This window comes from Elgaria multicarinata, chromosome 17 (genome assembly GCF_023053635.1).
Source record: "Elgaria multicarinata webbii isolate HBS135686 ecotype San Diego chromosome 17, rElgMul1.1.pri, whole genome shotgun sequence".
NCBI lineage: Eukaryota > Metazoa > Chordata > Lepidosauria > Squamata > Anguidae > Elgaria > Elgaria multicarinata.
The window spans coordinates 26,505,452-26,525,044 of record NC_086187.1 but is presented as its reverse complement, the minus strand read 5'-3'; the positions used below and the strand labels follow the sequence as shown (position 1 = coordinate 26,525,044).

The following is a 19,593-nucleotide window of genomic DNA, read 5'->3' as shown; positions in this document are numbered from 1 at the left end:
GTGCTGATTCGATAGGACACCAAAAGCAAAAAAGAGGAACCCTCACTGTAAACTGAAAAGAAAGGGAAAAGATCCACCAATACTCTTGAAGTTGAGCGCACAATATTATATAGGGAGCCCAATGTGTTGTGTATATACAAAAAGCCTCGATGCGATTTATCCAAGCCAGCAGTCATATAATAAGTGTCAAAGGACATTTAGCAAACATTTAATAAACATATAGCAAAGTTACTGGTGATTAATAAGGACAAACACATGTCATAAACACGAAAGAATACAAACAAGGGAAATGTATAAATGTAATATTAAACGATGACTCCGGATTGTATGCGCCAACGTTTCCAACTTCATCAGTAATACACGTTTTCAATTTTCAAAAGTTAAGCATTCACCATAACATTAACATATAAGCTTGGCATGTTGGCTGCAGGTTCTAACCCCTGTGGTAGACTGTTTGCTGAAATACAGACAAATAAATGGACGTTGGTAAACATTAAACTCCACCATAATTCCTATGGGCTTTCCCCTTTATAAAAATGGTGAGCAATGGTGAGCAAACCTTAAGAAAGGAACAATAATTACATTCCTGGAGAAAAATGTTGGACTCTTATGTCCAAAATTGTGGAAAGGATTTCTAATCTGCAGGAATAAAAGTAATACATTCAGAATCACCGTTCGCATTTTATATCAGGGTCTGACAAACCATACAAGGGTCTGACAAACCCCAAGTTATCCCCAAAGAGGACAAACTCCGGTAGGCTCTGTAGTTCCAAAGACATAGGAGCATGTGTGTGTGGAAGGATCTCTCTCCTAGGTGGGGATATACAAGTTCACCAAATGCACATGATTGCACCTCTCGCCACCCACAAAGTTCTTCCAGTGGAGACCTACGTGGGACATGGTTAGAAACGTGGTGAATTCAGCTGAACCTGCCACTCCAGTAATAGGTCACCCCAGCACCTGGCTTCCTCTGTCCTCAAGCTGAGCCTCTTCGCTCTATTCTTCAGGGCACTCCCTGCATCACACATTGAACGTCACAGCCACAAGGAGGTCATTCTGCCCCTTGTTTGCAGATTTACAGTGAATCACGTGGGTCCATCCTGCCTTCCGGACGTTAATGAGCAGGACTCGGATGTGTGCTTCCTCGTTTCGTTAAGGAAATTAAAAGGCCTGAAGCCATGGATTGCGCCACACGTGGCAGTTCCTAGACTTTCTGGTTCAGGCAGACCTGATCTGAGCTTAATGTGTTTGCTAAAAGAATCGATTTAACTTAACAGGGTAGTAAAAAAGAAAAACCAGGATTGGCAAGTCGATGGGCCTTTGGTCTGTTCTGGCAGAACTCTTCTGACGTTCGGAGCATCTCAGTTCCACCCAGCAATGGCCATCCCAGTGGCCAAGTGATCTGCATCCTTGGTTGGCTGTAGGTTTGCATCCATGGTTACTGGCAAAAGTTGTGCCAAAGGCCTTGAATCGCAGAGACGGCAGCGTGCCTGAGCATTTCTCAAAAGTAGTTGACTGTTGCCGCTATGGGCTAAGGAATAGTCCCTTCTTGAGAAGACTCTGTGGACCCAAAAGCTCATAGCAACTGCATCCAAGCTAACGTCAGAGATGTGTGTGAGAGTGTATACAAGTAGTCTTTGCAAGTAGTTTTTTTCCAGTCTTTCTCTGTCTCAGCAGGGAGAGGTGTTGTTATAGAGATTCTGGGAGGGACCGGGTTGGTGGGGGATAACAGATAGATAGATAGATAGATAGATAGATAGATAGATAGATAGATCAGATGAGAAAGTGAGGAATGGCACAATTTCACCCAATTTCACAAGAGGGAAGAGAATAGCGTGACCCCAGCTATGTGCTTGCACGAAATGGAACGATTTGCCAGAGAGGCTGACGTCCGCACAATAATACAGCCGGTGCAGCATTGCCATGGCAAGCAATGTGCTCACGTCCCCTCTTCTGAAATGCATGCTATGATGTCATAGCATTCTGAGTTCCTCCTTGCAAGTGACAACCAATGAAGTGGAGCCGGGGGCAGACCTTTCCCCCATCAGATGTTCATATTCCTAAGCTTTCGTTGTTTGCTTCTTTGTATTAATACTCTGCTTTTCTATCAAAGCTGTCTCCCAAAGCGGGTTGCAATTAAAATCCAGCGGGGAGGAAAAGGAATAGGGGATGGTGAATGAAAGTGTCAATTTCAATTTCTCATTTTTCCAAACGTAAGTTCAGTTTGACCTGAAGTGTGAGAATCTTTTTTCTTAAGTTCGTGTAGAAGCGTTTGTGCGCTTTTGTACACATTTCTCCAAACGCATGCACTTTTGCCTCATATACACACACTTTTTGCAAGCCATTTTCCCCCAATATAATGCATTCTCTACATGATTTCCCCTCATTTTGTATGCATTTTTAAAAACATTATTATTGGAGAACTCCATTGCAAAATTTGGAGGAGGGTGAGTTTTGAAGGATAACTGAGTTTCAATTCGCCTAGTGGTTTGAATGTGTGAGATTAGGTAAGTTCGCATTAAAATTGCACTCATGGTGCCGAAAGGCAGATTAATGACATGCTGTGCAAAAGAAAAGAGATACTGTTTCTTGTCTAGAATCTCCTGTCCATCTATTTGGGCTGAAGGTAGTTTATCTACTGTTATAGGTGAAAGAGAAGGGACTTCCTAATACCAGACTGTTTGTCCATCTAGGCCAATACTGTCTGTTCTGGCTGGCAGCAATAACTGCCCCCATGTTTCAGGAAGAGGTTTCCAACTTCACCTGCTCTCTGAGGGTTTTTCTACATGAGGGTTTTAACCTGCACCTTTACTGAGGCTCCTGCTTCTGGATTCCTTATGGGATTAAAATTGACTCCTTTGTGCATGCTTTCCCCCCTCTTTCTTTCTTTCTTTCTTTCTTTCTTTCTTTCTTTCTTTCTTTCTTTCTTTCTTTCTCTGCCTTTCTATATGTTCCATTACATAAGCACTAGGTGGCGCTGTGGTATAGCAGAATTGTGCCATTATATGAGGCTTCTAAAATGCCACTGAGAAAAAATACTAGACTTTCCCAGTTATGGGAGGAAAACGCTATAATGGTTGCAAAGCACAGGCAAGGCCCTGAAGGATGACGACGGCATGTAAAGGACCTGCAAACTACTGTGAGTGAGAAAGCACAGACAGACTATAAGAGCTCTGTGTAGAAAGGGTCTGAAATCCTTTTAATGAGAGACGTTGAGGGTTGAGCCTGGGTCCTTCTGCATGAAAAGCAGGAACTCTGCGACCAAACTATGAGCATGAGAAAGAGGGGATCATTGTCTACATCCCATTTTCATCTCTAGATAAGCAGGCCTTGCGGGGTTCTGTATTGCTCCAAAATCCTGCAAAGCCTGTTTGACCACAGACAACAGTAGGGAAAGACTCAATGTGCATGCACACCAAGGGATGACTTCCCACGGTCACAACACCTCCAACCCTTTCACAAACTACCTTCTGTCTCTAGCACACCACGCTACTCAATATCCAGGTTGCAGAGCAGGAGCGGCTTCCAAACCAACTGGATCCATTTGTCTCTTTTTGTTCCATACTGAAGCGTTGCCTGAAATAGAATTTCAAAACGCTGGGGGAAATTCCACCTGCGTACGAAGCTGAGATGGCAGTCGGATTGCAGTCAGACAGGAAGACCAGCCAAATAATTTCTCGGAAGGTCCTTTACTAAACAGTCACGAAACGCTTATCTCCTGGTGACTACAAATCTTCGATGGCGTCGGCAGGGGAGCACGCAGAAAGAAGCAATCATATAATATTGCACGATGCATTATTGATCTGTACTCAAGTCAGTCCCCTACGGACGAGCTGATTCACATTGCCGACACGAACATTAAGTCCCGAGAACTTCACACATCAGCCGGAGTAGACGGAAGTACCGGCACGTTGAGTGGGTCAGAGAACCAGCCTCTAGCCCCATTGTAATGGAGGGGGCCAGCAACAAGTTCTGAATTGTAGATGAAGATGATGATGATGATTCATTACGTTTCTATACCGCCTCATACCTGAAGCTCTCTGGGCAGTTTACATAAGATTAAAAACAATTAAAAACAATATGCAAACTTTAAAACCACAAAAACATGCAACGTCACAGAAACAAATATCTAAAAACAACTAATAATTCCATAATTGGGGGCCACCACCGAGAAGGCTTTCTCCTTTGTTGCCATCGTCTGAGCTTCCCTCAGAGTAGGTACCCGGAGAAGGGCCTTAGATGGTAAAGAGCCTTACAGAGGAGTGGAGCCAGGAGTGAAATAGCTCCATCAGATGAGAGTTTTATTGCATGCTCATTACTGGGCACACACAGATTTTCGGGGTCCCTCTCACAGCATCGTCTGCCTCCTGCATGCCTCCCGCCCCTTCTAGCCACCTTCATGCAACAACAACAAAAAACACTCCAGTAAGTCCAACTTATTTTTTGAGATAGAACTTGCCGCTATCCCCTGCTGTGTGCAGGAGAAGCAGTGCGATATATATATATATATATATATATATATATATATATATATATCGTGCACATTGTTTATGTCCTCTTTCAAAAGAAGAAGTAATGAGGGACAAATGCGCTGGCAGAGAAGTGACAGTAAGCAAACGCAATCCCCCCCCCCCCGGTGTGATGACACTCAAAGAGGTGATTATTGAGCCAAGAAAGGTAATTATTGCCCCAGCAAAGTCCCAACTCAAACCGGAAGTCTTTATAGCTCTTCTTGTTGAGAGGAATCAATGACCCACCTGGGTGGGTGGAGTCACATTCCAAGACCAGAGAACACAGCACTGGCCAGGGAGATACTCTGACCTTCAGCCTTTGCAGATCACCACTCAGGGACATCTGTCCAGAGACCTAGGTATTCCCCATTCTAACCCTGACCGCTCCTGACTTTTAGGAAGGGTTTGGCTGATTACACCATCAGATCCTTGGTGTAGTGCCATCTACTGATAGGGTTTTCTGTGTCCCTTATCATGGTCATTTGTTGTTCTTGTCCTGATCCATCATGACTTCTGTCTCTGAGAGGAGGCCGTGGCCCAAGCAAGGCGGAGAAAGGTAGGCCTGGGGTTCCAGCGCTATCTTGGTACTCAGACAAAGGTCAGGACCCTGGACAGGGGCCGGTGTGCTGAAAGCACCTTTAGAATTCTGCCGGAAAGCCAGAGCGGATTCACTGCCCCGTTGACATCAGAGTCACCAGCCTCCACTGGCAGAATCCGGTACCGGTGACTGACTTTGGAAAAGCTGGGGCGGAAATTGCAATGCTCAATTTGTTTGCATCTGCGCCGTCCCAGAGCTTTATCACACCAGCGTTATACTGTGCAACCACTGCGAATTGCGTGCAAAGGACTCCGAAGTTTTCCAGCTTATAATCTGCTTTTATTGTGAAGTGCTCCCATGCATCCGGCTTTAATTATGCTATAAAAGCAAAAGACTCGCCATATTTTGATACTAGATTTCGAGTGTATCGTCCGAGCGGCCACTGGGGCGCAGGAACAGGATTTGAAGAAAAATTAAACAAATGCTTACATCTGCGTAAGCTTTAAAGATAAAGACTTCAAAATTGGCACAGCAATAGATATTAAGGAGAGCTTTAAGCATGCCAAATTTGAATTGGATTGGGTCATCTGCTGATTTTTTAATGATTTTTTTACATTCCCCCCCTTAAACCCACTTCCTGGTATGCAAAGGATCTAGGTGCCCAGTAGCAGCAAACAACAACAACAGCTTAGCACTGTAGGGGATAATTCGAGGGAAACAGGTACATGGGATGAAGCTACCTGTTGCCAAATATTTGGGTAGATGAGTATTTTCAATGCAGGATTTTAGGCTCTCGAAAGCACGATGGAGCTGGTTTCTCCTGGAGCCTTCCTCCCCTGGTTCATTTATACATTTTCAGCATCCCTTAATGCTCCTTACATGAAGCACACCTGGCTTTACTCTCGATGGAGCCGCCTCGTCGAGGAGAGCAAATGGATGGTCCGTGGCCAGTTACCAGTTCAACTTGGAGCAGCTGGCTATTTTTAACGCACCCTCCTAGCCCAAGCTATTAATAGTCCACGTCATTAGCGACAGACTAATCAATATCCAATTTGTCTGTCCCCAAAGGAGCAGCCGTTCTCAATGGCTTCTGTTGCCAGTTAACCACATGAACGACGCTTATGGACAGGAGGCGGAGGGCGGGGAACGTACGTGGCTTTTGTAATTAGCTAATAAACCTCCCATCAGAGTCACTCAAACAGGAAAAGCTTCCCAATACGGGTAATTACATTTTGCTTTCTGGGTCTAAAATGCCAACTGGAGATGTTTCCCATCAGTCCCCTCCCGAACCGAAAGCGTCAGGGTTTTTTTTAAAAAAAAAATATCAAATGCCTTTTTATAGCTAGACCCTGTGCGTTGCGTTATTGCACAACCACAGCTCACAAGCAGACGCATCGCCGTGGGGTGCAGAAATCAGCATCAGATTGAATCTCTTGGTGTGTTTTTTAAAAAGTAAGTTTCTAGCCCCTAAGAAGTCGCAAAAATAGATAAAAGTATGTGTTTTCTGAACTCTCGTGTACTATGGAAGTACTATGCCCCTTTCCTAGGTGAGGCATGTATGCGAAATTAACTGCATTGTGCAGATTGTGCCTCATTTGTACAGATTGCAGAATTCAGTGTGGACATTAGCTACAGGCTCGCTTGGGCATAGCCAGTTCAGAGGCCCCTGGGCCCTGCAGTCTGTCTGATTGTATCGTTAATCGTTATTCATCTGTACAAACGGGGGGTGGCGTGGGGGAATCCAGAATGAACCTAGAAAATCCAGAATTAATTCCAGGTCAGACAGTTTGCCCATCCCTAATCAGGAGCATGAGATGATATCCCAGCCTCCCCCACCCTGGTCCCTACTCCCTCCTGAGATGTTTTGGACTCTAACTCCCATCAGCTTCAGACAGTAGGGATGGAAAGTGTTGTAATCCAAAAGACTGCCCCAGGTCAGGGCTGCTGAACCTCTTGCAGCCTGAAGGCCAAATTCAGTATCAGAGAAGCTGCTTTCAAGGGCTGGGCAGGGCTATAGGGAAAGGGTGTGGCCAAATGCAAAATGGGGCAGAGCCAAAATACAAATGATACCAGCCTATTTTAGCTGAAAGCCCTTCCTGCTAGTACCTAGGTCTTAGGAAAGGCATTTCAACCTTTTAGAATGGGGTGGAAACCCCTACAAAAGCCAGAACCCCCCCCCCCTCCAAATCACTAGCAGTCAGACTAAGGCCAGGAAAAGGAGGCATGGCCTTCTGGGGAAGCAGGTTCAACACCCTGCCGTAGGTATAGGTCATTACTTTTTCACCTGGGATACCTGTGCACTAACCACAGAGAGTCTGCCCAGGCATAGTTAAACTTTGGAACTCACTACCACACAATGTAGTGAAGGCCACCAATTTGGATGGCTTTAAAAGAGGGTTGGATAAATTCCTGAAGGAGAAGGCTATCTGTGGCTACTAGCCCTGATGGTTATGTGCTACCTCCAGTATCCAAGGCACTAAGCCTGTGTGCACCAGTTGCTGGGGAACATGGGTGGGAGGGTGCTGTTGCACCATGTCCTGCTTGTTCATCCCTGGCCGATGGCTGGTTGGCCACTGTGTGAACAAAGTTCTGGACTAGATGGACCCTTGGTCTGATCCAGCAGGGCTCTCCTTATGTTTTCATGCTTTCCTTAGCCAGCTTTGGCGACCAGCTGAGGTTGAGTTGAGGATCAGAAGGAACCCGAAAGGGCAGCTGATTCCCCAAGCATTACCCCCCCCACACACACACACACTTTCTGGTTCTTCCCTGCCCTATCAACTTCATGAACGTCCCATGTCATGTCTACTTGACCTTAGTGGGGAAAATACCTCTCCAGAAAATTCTCTTCGAGACTTGAAATGAACAATCTCTGAATTGCGTTAATGTGCCGACACGCATATTACTCACCAAACTCCCCCACCTTCCTCGTGTGGACCTGTGAGCTTCTCCCACTTCTTAATACGATTTTTTTAAAAAATTGAGCCCCAGGTCAACAACGGCTCCAACTTCTTCCTGGTCTTGCTAAACCTTTTCCTTCGTGTCCCTTGCTAATACTCTCTTTTGGTACCTGTGCGTCCAAAGTCACCTGTGCGCTTACCCACATTTGTGGTTTTACCATGTGCTTTCAGTAAACCTGTGCTGTTTAGATTCTCCCCAGTCCTCAAAACTGGAAGTTCCACACACTAGGAAAAGCTGTCTACACGGAGAAAGCAGCAGCAGTGCTTGCTACTGCCCCATAGCGGAAGAAATTATTCTTGCAGCTTTACTCCTAATCCAATTCACTTCTCAGGGTATATTTATTAGCATCACCATCATTCCCTTCTCTTAACGCACACCGGATGTTGATCAGAATGGATGGAGATAAATTTCTCAGACAATACTGATGTAGTGTTTTCCACCTTGTTGTTTTCATTCAGCCACTGGAGAAACTTCCCAGTAAAATTAGCAGAATTTTGCATTTGAGCAATAAAATAACAATAAATGATAATAAATAATAATGTGCTGATAATGGTATGCTCTTAAAGAATGTGAAGATATAATTAGTAATAGTGTTAATTAAAAAATGCCCCTCCGCTTTTTTTAAAAAAAGATAACTTTGTCACTGTTTTATTTATTTTCTCAACAATCCAGTTCCGTTTGCTGCATCCCATAACAATTATTGAAGAGCTGGAAAATGTGTAGAAAAGACCAGGGGGAGAAGCAGCTCCCTACAAGGAGAGGGGATACTTTAGAAAAAATGGTGAGCAAGAAAGAGGACGTGATAAATATGTATAAAATTGTGAATGGTTTGGTGAAAGTAAATAAGCTTCTCATCCTACAAGGACCCTGGTTAGGCCTCATCTAGAGTATTGCGTCCAGTTCTGGGCTCCACAATTCAAGAAGGACACAGACAAGCTGGAGCGTGTTCAGAGGAGGGCAACCAGGATGATCAGGGGTCTGGAAACAAAGCCCTGTGAAGAGAGACTGAAAGAACTGGGCATGTTTAGCCTGGAGAAGAGAAGATGGAGGGGAGACATGAGAACACTCTTCAAATACTTAAAAGGTTGTCACACAGAGGAGGGCCAGGATCTCTTCTCGATCCTCCCAGAGTGCAGGACACGGAATAACGGGCTCAAGTTACAGGAAGCCAGATTCCAGCTGGACATCAGGAAAAACCTGACTGTTAGAGCAGTGCGACAATGGAATCAGTTACCTAGGGAGGTGGTGGGCTCTCCCACACTAGAGGCCTTCAAGAGGCAGCTGGACAACCCTCTGTCGGGGATGCTTTAGGGTGGATTCCTGCTTTGAGCAGGGGGTTGGACTCGATGGCCTTGTAGGCCCCTTCCAACTCTTCTATTCTATGATTCTATGACTTCTTCACACGGTGCAGCGTTAAGCTATGGAACTGGCTACCACAAGATGTTGCGATGGTCACCAATTTTGGTGGCTTTAAAAGGAGAAGCAACAAATTCATAGAGGAGAAGGCTATCAATGGCTACTAGTCCTGATGGCCTCCAAAACCAGAGGAGTGATCATTGGGGAACAACAGTGGAAGTATGTTCTTAAGAGATTTAAGATGCAATCCCATGCATATAGGCCTTTTCCCCCTGTCTAAATAGGCATAGGGTTGCACCCTTAAAGATCAACCAAGGGACACGTACGACATGTGAACCAGCCTGATCTGTTCTAAGACGATGTTTGAAATGTGTGTGCTTAAGCGGCAGGCCTGACTTTCTCCCAGCAATTATACAGAATATAGCCGCTGTTTCTTCATCCTCGCCTGCCCAACATGCTTCTGATGTGGCTGTACAGTTAACCCTGGCTGACTGAGGATCCTTCTTGTGCCTGGTTAAAGATTAACTCTTTTGTTTTTTCGCCACTGCTGCAAGTTCTTTGGAGAAGTCTCTTTTCTCATTTTGCAAAGGCAATTTAAAAAGACAGGGATAGAGAGGGCACCCATGATTTGCTATTGCAAGAAGAAACACTTGAGCCACTGGGCCGCTTCAAAGCTGGCAGCGGGGGGGGGGGGTTTGCAAGAAGTCACCTTTTTAGAATTTGCCAGGTATGCAAATGCCCCCTAACTGCTTTACGGGCCCACCTGTGACTTGCAAATTGTTTTCTTTCCACAGAGATGGGTATTAGAATACAAGAACCTGCAACTGTGTGTATTTGGACGGAGTGGGGTGGGATAAAGTCAGCTTTTTAAGAAGAAATAGCCTGCTGACTGACCTCTGCATCAGAATCTGTATATCTGGATTATGATCAGAGCCACCAACTGCATGTCAACTGCGATAAAAATATATTTGGACTCGTGCGGTTTCCTCAAAACAGAGGCTTTATAAACATGCTACGCAAGGAATGTCAACAGGCACGTTTGTAGCAACATGGTTTTTATTTATATCAGGCTGGAATACAAATATTGACGACAATGTTCAACCATATCTTTTATTTTCACTTCTGTAATGTTGTTGTTTTTTACTTTCTGCAAAATGAATAAAGTCTGCTTGTGCCCCCCATTTTACAGATAGGTAAACTAAAGCTGAGAGACAACGCTATGCGCAAGGCCATTCGGGAATGGGGTGAGTTCTGAACCCAGAACATGCATGTCCCTCCAAATCTACAGGTGCTCTCAAGGCTGTGGCTGTCCAGGAGCGATGCACTCTGCACATGCTCAGGGAGGGGAGCATTCATGTTCTTCAGGTGTTGCAGGGCTCTCCTTTTCATGCTGAAGAGAGCTACCAGCGAACAAAACGGAGTCCTAGCTGGCTCAAAGGAACCCCTCTGTGGTTTAAGGATATGACCATGGTAATATATTTTGGAGGGCTGAGAGTGAAGGCAACTTCACTCCGGATCAGTTTTGTCCCCTGCAGAGAGAAGCACACAAAAGCTCTCCTGCCTGGTGTGTCCCCTGCTGAGGGTTTTCATCTGCCAGCCAGCAGGCAGCTTTTTGGAAACAAAGGAGCAGTCAGCCAATTCTGGACAATGTGTACACACACACACACACACACACACACACAGAGAGAGAGAGAGAGAGAGAGAGAGAGAGAGAGCGCAAAACCAAACCGGCCCTGGTCAATCTCTCTTCCCAACTGAAATGAAGCCTAAAGGCTACGATCCAATGGGTGTTTCCTAGTGAGTAAGCATCCTTGACCGCAGCTGAGCTTACTCCTGAGTAAACAAGGGTCAGACGCTGCAACACGACAAGTAAAGCGCACTGGCTCTCGTCTGTCTGGTGGGCAAGAGCCCTTAATATTATTATTATTGTGGGGGGGGGTCTCCTTTGCTTGATTGATTTTACTAAATAAGGCGCCCTGTGTACACCGATGACGCTGGGTTTTACTCCAGAAGTTAATTCGTGTCCCCACAACAACAGCAACTTTGCAGCACGGGTCAGCTGGGCCGGATCCAAAGCACCTCGGGGTTTCGGTTCCTCTGGTAATCAAGCCACCCCACATTCCTAATCTCAGGGCCCGGAGGGGGGGGAACCTCTGCAAGAGAGCACCCTTCCTCAACTCGTGCCCTCCAGATGTTTTGGACTGCAGCATTCCTGACCAGCGGTTGACTGGGGCTGATGGGAATTGGAACCCCCGGCTAGCATCCCATGTTAGTCCTACGTAAAACAGACCCATTGAAACGTTAGCTTGTCCCAGCTCACCTAAGTCTCATTCCTTGCAATGGGTCTATTCTAACATGGGAGGCTACCCCCTCCCCCCAAAAAAGATCTGGAGGGCACTGAGTTGGGGGAGGCGGGTATAGGGTCCCCCCGGCGGCGGGGAGCGCAGGGCTGCACTCTGCACCTGTGCAGGGACCCTGTTCACCCGCCCTGCCTTCCTGGGGTCCAAAAGCGCTGCGCCTTGGCGCGTTCAAGCCGGCGCGGGTCTGCTCCAGGCGCGCCCGGGCAGCGGCGGTGGAAGAAAGAGAGGCGATCTCTGGTGCCGCGGAGTGATAAGCAATGGGCTCTTTATTTTTGTAATAATGTGAAAACGCTCGACGGCTCCGATTCAGAGGCATCCTTCCCCGGAGCCGTCATCAGAAACAAAGGACGGACAAGCTGCGAAACTGCAGACCCAGTTCGCTGGATTCCAAAGCCTCCGCGTTCGTTGGGTGTCCTGATAGCAGAACTAACACACCTTCTGGGTTGTGTAACAAATTTGTGTAACAAATCATACAGCCCAGAAGGTGTGTTAGTTAGTTCTGCAATCAGGACACCCCACAAACGCGGAGGCTTTGGAATCCAGCGAACTGGGTCTGCAGTTTCGCAGCTTGTCCGTCCTTTTTCTTCTGATGACGGCTCCCGGGGAAGGATGTCTCTGAATCGGAGCCGTCGAGCGTTTCCCCATTATTCCCAAACTAAAAAAGCCCGTTGCTTGTCACTCCCCGGCCCCAGCGCCGGCCTCTCCGCCTTCCACCTCCCCGCTGGTGCCAATTCCCTTGGCCTCCCGCTCCCTTTTGCGCCGCCCTTCGAAGGGGCGGGCTCCGCGCGCCGCCTCGGCTCTCGACGCTATATAAGCGCCGCCGGCGCCGCTCCGCAGCTCAGCCGAGCCGAGCCGAGCCGCCGCTTCTGCAGCCCGCCTGCCGCGCCCTCCGGAGCTGTCCAGCCCAGCCGTGCGCGCCGTCCCTCCGTCCGTCCGTCCCTAGCTCGCTCGCGGCTGCTCTCCTCCATCCTCCCCTTCCAATGCGCCTGGCGGAGATGATCAAGAAAATGGGTCCCAGCGAGTCGGAGCTCAACATCCCGGCCAAGAACTGCTACCGCATGGTCATCCTGGGCTCGTCCAAGGTGGGCAAGACGGCCATCGTGTCGCGCTTCCTCACCGGCCGCTTCGACGACCAGTACACGCCCACCATCGAGGACTTCCACCGCAAGTTCTACAGCATCCGCGGCGAGGTCTACCAGTTGGACATCTTGGATACGTCGGGCAACCACCCCTTCCCGGCCATGAGGCGCCTCTCCATCCTCACAGGTGAGAGGCTCCCCGTCTCGCCGTCAGACCCCGAAGCCCCGCGGGTTCGCCAGCCCGTTCCCCCGGCGGAAGCTGGTGGCTCCGTGCTCAGTCTGAGCTCGCCCGGGGAGCCTGCCCCGGGACGGAGCTTTATTTAGCGCTCTGACTGAAACCCGGAGCGGATTCACCGCTCTACTGACATCGGAGCCACCAGCCTCCACTGGTTGCTCCTATTGGTAGCGTTTAAATTAATAGGACATATGAATTGTGGTTTCCAAAGGAGGTAGCCCTGAATAATCATAATAATAATCAATAATAATAATAATAATCAATAATAATCAATAATGTCTTGAGATGCCTTAAAAGCAGCCAACTATGTTATGTTGGAGAAGGTGGCCTTTCAGAGTAACTTAGAGTGCAAACCTATACATATTTACACAGAAGTAAGTGCCATTGAATTCAATGGGACTTCCTCCCTGGAAAGTGGATATAGGACTGCAGCCTGAATTGATTTGGCATACATTTTCATGGACTAGAGTCCACTTCATGGGATGCTTTTTCTTCTTTCCTCTATTCCCAACTGTGCAAAACCTGTGCAGAACCCACCCCCGCTGCCCACATACATGCACGCCACCTACCCGATGAGAGCCTGGTGCCTCTGGCGACATAGGTTTGGCAGGTTTTGTGTCCTTTCAAAAACCTGTGTGGTCAGAGGGGCAGTAGCAAGGAAGAAGGGGGGGGGAGAGAGAGAAAGAAAATAAATCCGTATGTCCCCGGTGGGGAAGCAAAACTTCTCCCATCGGCAGAAACTCCTCCGTCGCTCTCCCTTGTTCCTTTGGAAGTCGGGTCCCACTGTGCTCAATGGGGGCTTACTCCTAGGTAAATGTCCATTGGATTGCAGCCACTGAAATGCTTCACTTGAAGCCGCCTGTGATTGCTTTTCAAGGGGGCGGGGGCAGAGTTTGCTGCTCCTGCAGCGGCCGAAACCCTTTTCAACTTGACTCGCGAGCAATAGGAATTTGAGCTCTAAATCTTTCTTTATTGGTTTCTGCGACACTTTTATATGACCTGCATCTGCACTGATTACACTGCAACTTCCCTCTGGCTTTTGCAATTACGCTGCTCAAAGAGAGAGAGAGAGAGAGAGAGAGAGATTGCAGTTTTTGAGAGAGCAGTCAGGAAACGGGAAGGCACTCTATCTGCTCACACAAACAAGCTGCCAGGGAGATTTTGCACCTGCCCCCCTCAAACTTTATCTCAATTCCTCCACCCCACGTCCACCAGTATAGCTGTCTACCATGGCAAGACGTGCCTTTCTCCTACCCAAATAAGCCAAAGCACGCACAGAGGTGGGGGAAACTCTGTGTCGCTTTCCAGCTCAAGCAGAAAGGAGACCTTCTCAAGCCTGAGAGGATTCCTTGCGCTGTCTTGCTTTCCTGGGGGAAATGACTGCCCTGCTTTTCCACTGCACTGTCGGCTAACCCTGTTCCCGTCTCTCTTTCTCCCTCTCCTGCAGGCGATGTCTTTATTCTTGTCTTCAGCCTGGACAATCGCGACTCCTTTGAGGAAGTCCAGCGCCTAAAACAGCAGATCTTGGAGACCAAGTCTTGCCTGAAGAACAAGACCAAGGAGAACATCGAAGTCCCGCTGGTCATCTGCGGGAACAAAGGCGACCGTGACTTCTACCGCGAGGTGGGGCCCAGGGAGATTGAGCAGCTGGTGGGGCAGGACCCCAAGAAGTGTGCCTACTTTGAGATCTCGGCCAAGAAGAACAGTAGCCTGGACCAGATGTTCCAGGCGCTCTTCACCATGGCCAAGCTGCCCAGTGAAATGAGCCCTGACCTCCACCGGAAAGTGTCCGTCCAGTACTGTGACCTCTTGCACAAAAAGGCACTCAAGAGCAAGAAGCTCTTAAAGGAAGGCTCCGGGGACGGCGGCGGGGACGCCTATGGGATTGTGGCCCCTTTTGCCCGCCGGCCAAGCGTCCACAGTGACCTCATGTACATCCGGGAGAAGGCCATCCGCGGTGGCCAGGCTAAGGACAAAGAGCGGTGTGTGATCAGCTAAAGACGCCTGCACTGTTCTGAACAGCTTCCCAGCAAGGATGGGAAGAGGCTGCTTACTTACCAAAACTCTGCCGGCCCGTGTGGTGGCGCACGCCTTCTGCCAAGGGTGGCATCGTCCCGGGTCCACGGGGCACCGTGCTCCTGGCTCTTCATGGGGACCTTTTTCCATCTGCTCCCCTTGGTTTTTATTTTTTGGCGAGGGGCCAGCGGAGGACTTTAGAGTGGTGAAGAGACATTTAACTAAAACTCTGTGAAGGAGAGACGTGTTCAGTCTCTCTGCGTTGTATTTTGTCTTAAAAGACTTGTGGGGTGTTGATCAGGGTGGGGTGAAAGAGGAAACAGCCGCTATTGAACTCTCAAGACCCTTTCCACGGCTGCCTGTATGTGATGCTTCTGCAACGGAGCACATCGAGAAGGAGAAAAATTGACATAGCTGCGGCAGAAAAACTTGGCAAGACCCCTCTGCTCCCTGCGACTGTGGGAACTCAAGGGACTGCTAGGGAGGGGTTTGTTGTGGGGGGAAACGATCCTGTTTACATTCGTCCTTGTCTTGATTTTTTTTTCAAAAGGAGAAACTTGCATTCAAGCAAACAGGCACTTTATATATATAGAATTCTTTGGTCTACGGACATGAACAAAATCTTAGCTGAGTGTTTCTACACTGTGTGACACTGGTTCAATTTTTGTTTTGTTATATTTTTTCTATAAAATAAAACTTTTGAAAATAATGCGATTTTGGTCTGACTCTTCATGTGTTTCTTGATGCGTTTGAAAAGGTGGGGTGCAAGTGGGCTTTAAAAAAATGGTATGGGGGTGTGAATGGGGCAGTGGGGTGCTCATAAGAGATGTGTTGTATCAGTTTGAAGGCTCACCCAGTCCCACAGAAGACAACCAGATACCTCAACGGGAAGCCCAAAGAAGCAGAACATGAGTGTAACCGCACCCTCCCACCCATGTTCCCCAGCAACTGGTATTCCTAGGCATACTGCCTCTGATACTGGAGGTAGCGTAGAGCCATCAGGACTAGTACTCATTGATCGCCTTTCTCCATGAATTTGCTTAATCCCCTCTTAAAGAGGTCTAAGTTGGTGGCCATTGCTACATTTTGTGGTAGCACATCCCAGAGTTTACACACAGGAATTTGCTGCCACAAGGTATTCCAGACACACAGTTCCTAGCTCTAATTATCAAAATGCATTGTGCAGCCATCTTGGTTTTGCCTCAATGTAAGAAAAAAGACACACACACACACCCAGAACACTAGGAAAACACAAGGTTACAAAGAAGACATCATCCACCCACAATAAAATTCTGTGACTGAGGCAGGGTGAATGGCCCAGTTCCCGAGTTTGTTCTGCTAGGGTGACTTCTAAGGGTGCAGCAATATTGATTTGCCCACTGAATTGTCAAACAAATAGCTTCGGCTATTGGGTGGTATAAAAATAAATAAATAAATAAATAAATAAGGCTGTTTCACCCAGAAAAGTGACACCTATTGACTACTTTGTTCACATTTAGCCCTACCCTGTTGAGGCCGGTTAAGAGTATAATTCTTAGCAAATCTTTTAATCTTAAACTGGGCACTGAGATATCTCTGGTAAATGTGAGAACCTCAGAAGCGATCTCATCCAACATTCTGTTGCTAATGGTTGCTGGCAGAAACATGCCAGGTGAAAGCTACTTAGGCAATATGGCATCTGGTACTCAGTGGGTACACTACTCCTGGACAATGGGTACACTACCCTAATGGTTAATTAAGAACATAAGAAGAGCCCTGCTGGATCAGACCAAGGGTCCGTCTGTTCACACAGTGTCCGACCAGCCGTCGGTGAGGAACCCACAAGCAGGACATGAGTGCAACAGAACCCACCCGAAAAGAGGCCTGCTATCCATGAATCCTTTTACAAGAGACTCTGTGGGCCTTGCTAGACCTACCTTAAAATCCGGGCATGTGGAGGGGCTATCCACACGTCGACGCGATGGGGTAAAAGAAAGCTCTGTTGCGTCAGCCATTTTATTTTCTATCTTAAAGGGGCCATGTGCGCAGGAGTGCACCAACGATAAAGGTAGGTTCTTTTTTTTTTTAAGGGTTCCCCGCTACCCCCACCCCCAATTTTCCCCCGCGCGATCCCCCCCGCCCGCCCGCGATCTCCGATCCCCCCATCTCCCCACCCCGCGAGTAAATGCGGTAGTCGGCAAAAGCGGCGAAACGGGCTATACATCCGCCATCTCAGGCTCAGCCGGAGACTGCGGGAAGTACCAGGCCACAAACGGTGCCGGTTATCCTGGGCCAAGGGAGGGTTGACCCCTGCCTGACCCCGGGATCCCCTGTGCATCATCTGGACGCACAGGGGCCGGCCCAGGGCTTGCACCGGGCTAAATCCTGGTCTAGCAACGGCCTGTGTCTCAAATAGTGGTAAACTCTGTTTCACAGTTTAAAGCCACAGGCCTAAAGACATTGACTAGGAAGTAAGTCCATTGACTAGGAAGTAAGTCCCATTGAACTTACTTCTGAATGAACATAGGACTGAGCTTCACATGTATTCCAACAAGTCAGGCACATGACAAAATAACCTTGATTGGGCCCATCTGGAGGCTTACACCTAAGTTGCTCCATTGAAACCCAGTTTTAAGTTATCAATAAAATCCGGCTTGGTTTGCAACAATGGGAATGGGGGTTAGCTGTAGGGAACCCAGTGAACAAGAGATGGAGAACATTGAAAGAAAAGTTCTGCCAACTCTAAAAAAATATGAAACCAGATATCAATATGGATATGTGTTGGCCACACTGGCAAAAGGGATTTAAAGTCAGGTGGCCACGTTGGGGCGTTGCAAGACGGAATGATTGAGAGTCCACACTGCCACAGGGGCCTACTGGGTATGGCAACCCATGAGTTTGGCCTGATATCTGTGTGGGGGAAGGAAGGAGGAGGAGAAAAGATGGGGATATTTCTCCCTCCTGCTTCCACTGAGATGCTGAAAAGGCTTCTCACAGCTGGACAGGGCAAAGGTAGGTATGGTGGGGTGTCCCTGCCAAGGCCTGTCCCTCCTCCTCACCATCACAACCTGCTTGTTCTCCTGCCTCTTGCTCTGGCCCAGACGATGGAGGCAGTGAGAAGGAAGGAGCAACAGATGCCCTGTCTCTGGCCATGGCTAGACCAGGCCTATATCCAGGGATCGTCCCGGGATCATCCCTGTACATCCAAATCCCGGGGATCCCAGGAGCAGGCAGGGACGACCCCTCAATTTGTCTGGGATAATCCTTAGGTCTAGCTAAGGCCTCTCTGCCTGTCAGTGGTACCCAGGATGAGAAAGAGAAGGAGCAGGTACAGCTCGTGACCACAGCAGTGAGAAAGTAGACTCACCGAGGGAGGAAGCAATTAGGGTGTCTTGCCCAAAGGCCCTGAAAAACCTGAAGCCGGTACAGCTTCAGTTTTAAAAAGTTTTAGGAAGTTTTTCCAAGCCCTGCCTGTAGATGCCAAGGACTGAATCCAAGGCTTTCCGCATGTAAAGCATGCGCTCTCTCCCTGCGCTTCGGCGCATGCGCTGTATACAAATATAAACGCCCACATTCCCACCCCTAAAATGTTTCCGTTCATTCATGTGTTGCTACATGCCCCATTCACAGATGCTGCCACTTCCGCCCCAGCTTGCTTATGTCGGGGTACAAGAACTGGGTAATGACGTGCTACGGATTGAGGTTAGAACTACTAAGACACTTGGAGAGACTTTGATGGATGCAAACAGTTCTGGGTTGTTGGGTTTTTTTTTGGGGGGGGGCATTCTTAATTTCTCTCTCTCTCTCTCTGCATTGATACTCGGCTCCGTAGAAAGTATCGGGCGTATTACACATACCTCGGGCTGAATGAGCTCTTGATGTTGCTTAGTGGAAAATTTGCAGGTACGACAAAATCAACAGTTGTGTCTTGGCACGGTGCATTAAGTGTAACAAGGGTGAACTGCAGGGAGTCTGCCCCTTACCTGTCTCCTCGCACACGCCCTCGCTGCGTTCCCATAATCCGCTGTATTGTACTTCTCCGGCTTGAGTACAAAATAACAATGCACCCTCCCCGCGTGATTTTGGGACGGGGCCAAGATACTGTACTCATGCACCTGAAACCGTACAAACAGCAGCTCTGGAGACGTAACACGGCAGCCTCCCTGCATGGCCTGACAATGCCTGTTGCCTCTGTAAATCATAGACCAAGGGGAGGGAGGGGGTGTTGGACACATACAGCAAAGATTCCAGGCCCCCTTTGTTCTTCCAACCTACCTATGTTGCAAAAGTTTGCCTCTCTCTTTTTTTGTTCGGGGCTTCCAATTGGATGCCGCGTGGCCTCCAGCTGGGGAAAAAAACCCTAACCATGCTCTTTTTGTGAACCGCCCAGAGAGCTCCGGCTATTGGGCGGTATAGAAATGTAATAAATAAATAAACAAACAAACAAATAAATAAATAAAATTAGTCAAAGGACAATGAGACTGACATGCCGTGGCCCATGGATACACGGACGGGGCATCGCTGCGGCAGGTAGACAGATGTGGTGGTGCAGATTCTCCCA

At 48.1% G+C, this 19,593-nt stretch overlaps 2 protein-coding genes across 2 annotated transcripts in view; one reads left to right on the top strand and one right to left on the bottom strand.

The window, feature by feature from the left end:
- The window catches only part of MPRIP (myosin phosphatase Rho interacting protein), a 477,073-nt gene that overhangs the window by 177,162 nt on the left and 280,318 nt on the right, over nucleotides 1-19,593 (bottom strand). The gene's annotated exons all lie outside the window — the stretch shown is intronic.
- RASD1 (ras related dexamethasone induced 1) lies at nucleotides 12,588-15,762 on the top strand. The gene is made up of 2 exons (XM_063143306.1): nucleotides 12,588-12,989; nucleotides 14,485-15,762. The coding sequence occupies exons 1-2, from the start codon at nucleotides 12,704-12,706 to the stop codon at nucleotides 15,033-15,035; spliced, it is 837 nt and encodes a 278-aa protein (XP_062999376.1). The 5' UTR covers nucleotides 12,588-12,703; the 3' UTR covers nucleotides 15,036-15,762.

Coding starts and splice junctions, on each gene's coding strand:
- RASD1 (XM_063143306.1), top strand. CDS start 12,704: ATGCGCCTGGCGGAGATGATCAAGAAAATGGGTCCCAGCGAGTCGGAG. Junction 12,990..14,484: donor GCGCCTCTCCATCCTCACAG/GTGAGAGGCTCC, acceptor CCTCTCCTGCAG/GCGATGTCTTTATTCTTGTC.